A 5,876-nucleotide genomic window follows, 5' to 3' on the forward strand; every position below is an offset into this window, starting at 1 on the left:
TCATTTCCTGTAAAAAAAACAAACAACATAAATAAAAAAATAAAATAAACAAAATGCATAGAAAAATGATACATAATTATCAAAGTATAAAAGAATATATAATATATAATAATATAACAAGTCTGTGTATTAGAATATTTATTTGTATCATATGTGTAAATATTAGGTTGTATAAATAGTCAAAACATCTATATAAGAAGAGCTAGACAGGTGTAGGAATTATTAAGCATTTGCATCCTCCTACTTCCTCTTATGAACAAAACTTTGTTTTTGTTGGGTCCCCCCCCCTTTCATTTCTTTATGAGATGTTTATTTTTTCATGTGACTTCTCTTCATTTACCTCTAATTTATTTTGCATTAATATCAGTCAATTTAATAGTTTTCTTGTCCCCCATCAGCTTACTACTATCCTGCTTTAACACAGGTAATACATTTTCCATGAAAGTCAATAAAGTCTTATCTTTTACAGGTAAAATGGCCTGTATTTGTATAGCGCTTTTCTAGTCCCTAATGACCCCAAAGCGCTTTACACAACCAGTCATCCACCCATTCACACACACATTCACACACTTTCACACACTGGTGATGGCAAGCTACATATTTTCTGTAGGAATTTCCTTGATGACTAACTACTGACTACTAGAGATATTATTAACTTGTTTTGACCAGAAAAACAAACTCAAGGCCAAAGAATTGTCCTGAATGCCAAACTGGAAAAACAGGAATAACAAACTTCAAAAACACACACACACACATATCATCAGCTATTATATATGCAAAGTAGTAGTCATAACAACAAAAGGGGAACACTGTCAAAAATCAAGTATCAACCCATGACAACTTTTAATTAATGCCCCAATACAAAATGACACACTGATTATAACAAGTAAAACCTAAGGCACCTACAATAACCTGACAACTTTTATGTTAATGTAACGATACTGTAAATTAATTTTGGCCTTCAGCACTGAACAACTAAAATGCATCATCATCTCTATCTGGGATCATTTTATTAAACACTCTTTTTATATTGTTTAAATAATTTTAGCAAACTTTAGCAAAAATGCCTTAATTTACCATGGAAGTCACAGTATTCAGAGAAAAAAAACAACTAAATTTAAGTATATTTTATTAAGCAGGCATTTATGTATTTTCATAAGTATCAATAATGTAATCAAGAAAGCATTTTGTGTCTGATATGGAGGTGAACTGAGGGCACATTTAGCAACTCAAAGCCTGCCAGTCCTCTTGCTACATAATCCACACAGTCTAATTATTAACCACACCTAAGCATGGTGTGTCAGCCACTTGAGATTTGAGGTTTTCTGTTGAATTTTTAAATGGATTATTTTGTGTAACATGCACAAATTTTACATCACTGATGATTGCTTTTGGATTAAATTGTTTTTGGGGTTTTTTTAAATCATGAATGCTGAAATTTGGAAGAACAATTTTCAAAAGCCAAAACTCACAAAATGTGATTCCACAGAGTTAAATGTTGTTGGGGGTTTTTTCCCCTCATTATTTCATAGCATAGTTCTGTGTAAGACTTGAACGGCAACTAAAAGAGGTGGTGGTTTAGAGGAAACAGAGGTCATGATAACCCCAAACAAACAAACAAACAAACAAACAAACAAACAAACCACAACAACAAAAAAACCCAAAAACATAAAAATTAAATGGGGTCAGATAATTGAACAAAATAAGTAAAAAACATAAAAACCACCTACTTAAGTTCATTGGATGCTTTGTGTCATTTTGTGCAGAAACTACACGAGTTTGAAAATGAATTTTCACAGCCAAATGAGGATTAAGACTGGGTTTGAGGTTTTATAGTATCTTATGTTGTTGGTTCTCAGCTTTAACCATCTTCTAAAAACAAAAGCTACAAGGGTGACTGACCTGAAAGCAGATGGCGCACACATCATTGTGCTCCTGCAGCTGCTGAGCTGTGGCTCTGGGCAGGGAGTTGATCTTCTTAGCTGCTTCCTGTCTGAGCAGGAAGCTCCTCCAGCCAGACTGAGCTCTGAGCCAAACGTTAAAATATGAGTGGATGATAATGACGGAGGCACCCATCCAGCTCCACTCTCCAAAGAGTGACTCCCAGGTGCCATAAGCCACCACGCACAGTGCCACAACAAACTCCAACACACGGCTGACAGCGTTCACCCAGTAGATCACTTCGTCCAGGCTCTCAATTGGGTCGCTGCGAAACAGCTCCACCATGAAGAGGGAGTAGATCAGCATAGTGCCTGTAACCTGGAATAAACAGTCAGTCTTTTACATGTGCAAGTCAGCAGTCATCCTCCTCTCCCTGTATAAATCTACAGCTTCTGCCATGTTAACAGCTTCTTTGTTTTTCAGTTTGTGAAGGTGACCTTACGTTGTCTACTAAATGCCTTTTTCTATTTATGACTATAGGAGGTGTCACATTAGTGTTACTGCACAGGTGTACAGAAACAGGATGATATCACAAAAAACAAACAAAAAGGTATTAACTATGTAGACATGCACTACATCTGACCTCCAGTGGGTGGAGCCAAAGTCATAAAATTTCTCACATTCAACAGTGCATTGCTGGGACATGACTACACACATTTACAACTGGAACTAAATGGCAACAGTAGTAGTCCTGTTTTAAATGTCACAGTAATTAACGCCAGTGATTTAAAAGCATATAAATAAACTAACCCTGTATTTCAGTTTCTGGAATATCTGTTACCACAGCTGCATTTAAGATTGCTTCCTGAATGTATTCATAACTTAAAACACACTAAAAAGAGAGAGCGAGAACATAAATACTTCCTACCTGAAGGGATGTAAGCATGCAGCTGGATACTAGTATGAGGAGCCAGAAATCCATGTGGAAGAACTGGGAGATCTTGTAAGCCATAAACACTGGGAAAACCAGGAGAAGCAAACACATGCTGAGGCCACGGAAGTGTTTCCACAGACTCCTAGAAGCACATATGAAGGAGAAATTAATGAAATCGGGAATAAGCTTAAAAAAGAAAAAACACTGTTGCTGCTCTTACCCGTTTCGTGATGCACCCAGTGCGAGAATAACTGGATCTGTTATTTCTATCATTGACTGCAGGGTTGAGGTCACCACGATGAAGAGGATGATGCTGAGGAGGAAGGTGCGCTGCAGTGCTTGCATATCCAACAGGCCTGTCTGAATGGCGAGGAGGAGCAGAGTGACGCCCTCAGTCACACCTCTGAGAACAAAAACGATCAGGAATTAAGATTAAATAAAAATAAAGGAGGTATAGCACAGAGATACAGCTTACATTATCAGTTACCTGTGCATGACATTCTCGTTCTGAACAGCGGCAAAACCTCCCAGGTAAAACTTGCATAGATTGAGCAGCCCCAGAGCCAGATAGGACACCATGAAGGTCAGACCCAAAAGAGAGTATGGTGTTGCACAACATTCAGAGACACTGTAGGATTCAAGCAAATGAGAAACCGATGATGTTCATATTGTCAGGATTAAACATACACAAAATGAAGGGAATGTAATTAACACCTTCACACCTTGTGAGGAGGAAGAACATGATCCCATGATGGGTTATTGAGGTGCCAGCGGACATGATGTCTGAGCACAGCTGGACAATGAATAGAATAAACCAGAAGACGCTAAAGAGGACTGGGACAGCAAACTGGTTCCACAGAGAGATTCCCACACCCAGAAGTCTGTACAGCTCAATTACCTGAGGAAAGGAAACATGATAAAGTCCGGAATGTTAAAAAACAAAACAAAAAAACAAACCCACAGATTTTTACATTTATATTGTTCATTAACTGATTGTTTTCCAGTCTAGTATATAATCAAGAAAACCAAAGACATAATTTAGAAGTTTAGTATACTTAATAATAACCAAATAAGAGGTGATTTTGTCGACAGAAGACAAAAACAGTCCAGTATGAAATACGAAAAATAAAAAAATTAGAATATCAGAATAAGAGAACCTCCAGGTGAAGCAGCTCAGAGTAGGCAGCCCTTGCGAGACGGTATGGCACAAAGATATTTGACAGCAGGAACACGGCGATTCCCACTCCAGTCAGGCCCATGGAGAAAGTGTTGACCGTTAGCAGCGTGGCATGAGGCGTGGCGCAAAGTCGAGCCAGCAGGGGGAGCATGTGAGCAGAGAACAACCACACCTTTTTGGTCTTCATCAAGAAGGCACACAGTGTGCTGAGAATAATCTGACCTGGCAGAAAGTAACAGTACAGCTTCACAATGGCGAACCCTTAAAAAGTAAATACAACAGATGCTTCCTGCATTATTTTACAACTGATTACAGTTTTTGAGGAATTTAAGGAGAACTTTGATTTGTTAAATCTGTAACACCTGTGACAGGCTTCAGCAGGCCCTAAACTGGATAAACTGTTCGCTATGAGAAGTGGCTTTAATTCACAGATTTCTTTTAATGTAACATTAAATAATCCAGTTTTCACATATGGCGTTATTTTTGTGCCACTATTCTGAGTGCACGTAAAAAAAATTTGCAGGTTCAAGTGTTGCATTTTCAGGAGAAATTTATTTTGAGCGAAGAAAAGCTAAATTTGAGTCAACAAAATTCATAGCTGCGTGCAAAAAATGTATTTCAGACCTTTTTAGAACGTAGGCCTATAGGAATTGAAAGCTTTCTAATGAACTTTCTAACTAATTACATACATGGTTTAGTACTCACTAGTCATTGCAGAGACAAATCTGTTGAAGGCCAAAGAATCACGATACACTGCTCCTTGATAACCGTACTGTAGCTCTTCATGAACATAATCCCTATAAACCAAACAGAAAAAAAATCATTTTACAATCACATGTAAACTGCATGCTTTTGTTTAGAGTTACCCCTCATGTCTTTATACTTTGCTATAAAAATGGGAAACAGGTGCAGCAGCTTATTTTAACATGTGCAAACAGTATATCAGGCAACAACAGACTTTATACAATTTGAGCATTAAAAATCAATATTTGGTGTGACTGCCTTTATTCATCAACAGTCTGAACTCTAAGACAGGCTTTCTCATCATTTCCTAAAGTAGTCTTCAGGAAGAGTTCTCTAGGCTTCTTGGAGGACATTTCAAAGCTTTTCTGGATGTTGACTTTTTTTGGGGGTTCAAGTTACAATTTTATCAATTTTGACAAGATCTCCAGCACCACTGACTGAAAACCATGACAGAGTCTCTAGAATATTTCACAGATGGCTGTAGACGCTTACCTCTCAACTGACTCCCTCTGTGCATACTAATTATTCCATAATACCCGTTGCCACTAAAGTCCCATTCTTGTGTCATACCTAAGCCTTTTCTCCCTGTTTTGCTTCCTTAAGAATGGCTTCTTGACAGCCGCTTAAACCATTTTTGATGAGGGTTCATCAAACAGTACATTGAAGGGTTATGCTATATCTCACAGGTGCTGTTTCAGATCTTTGCTTGATTTCTTTTTGTACAGTTCTTAATGACATGACTTTTAGAAATTGTCACTTACTGCATCATTTGTCCAGTTCCCTCATCTTTTTTAAGAACACACTGCACACCATACTGAGATATACGAAGTGTTCCCATAATAACACTTTGACAATAACCATATGTGCCTTTTTTAAATGTCTGAATGATTCATACGTCAGCGTTAAGTGGCGGCACAAACAAACACATTCCTCTGAGAATGGTCAAATACCAGGAATGAAAAATGAGTGGTAATGCAGCCGATGTCCAAAAACAAACTTTGAAAAACCTCAAGAAAGCATGGAGAGCTACTGCTAAAGACTGCTTTAAAAATACAAGAAACTCTTTAGAAGGAAAAAGGAAGTAAAATGTAAATAAGTGAGAGGACACTCAAGACTTTTCCATAGTACTATAAAAAAAAA

The 5,876-nt window shown here is 37.6% G+C and overlaps 1 protein-coding gene across 1 annotated transcript in view; it reads right to left on the reverse strand.

Moving 5' to 3' along the window:
* Nucleotides 1-5,876, reverse strand: part of zmp:0000000662 (RING finger protein 145) — a gene marked incomplete in the record, with an annotated part of 9,681 nt that overhangs the window by 928 nt on the left and 2,877 nt on the right. Inside the window, 8 exon segments of the mRNA XM_042212790.1 lie at nt 1-7; nt 1,903-2,259; nt 2,810-2,957; nt 3,036-3,218; nt 3,303-3,443; nt 3,538-3,713; nt 3,973-4,214; nt 4,698-4,789. The exon segment at nt 1-7 is cut by the window's left edge and continues 928 nt beyond it. Coding sequence (XP_042068724.1) covers nt 1-7; nt 1,903-2,259; nt 2,810-2,957; nt 3,036-3,218; nt 3,303-3,443; nt 3,538-3,713; nt 3,973-4,214; nt 4,698-4,789 — 1,346 coding nt within the window.

The sequence above is a fragment of the Haplochromis burtoni genome, unplaced genomic scaffold (assembly GCF_018398535.1).
Source record: "Haplochromis burtoni strain Fernald_Lab_line unplaced genomic scaffold, NCSU_Asbu1 Contig_393, whole genome shotgun sequence".
In the NCBI taxonomy this organism is placed as follows: Eukaryota; Metazoa; Chordata; class Actinopteri; order Cichliformes; family Cichlidae; genus Haplochromis; species Haplochromis burtoni.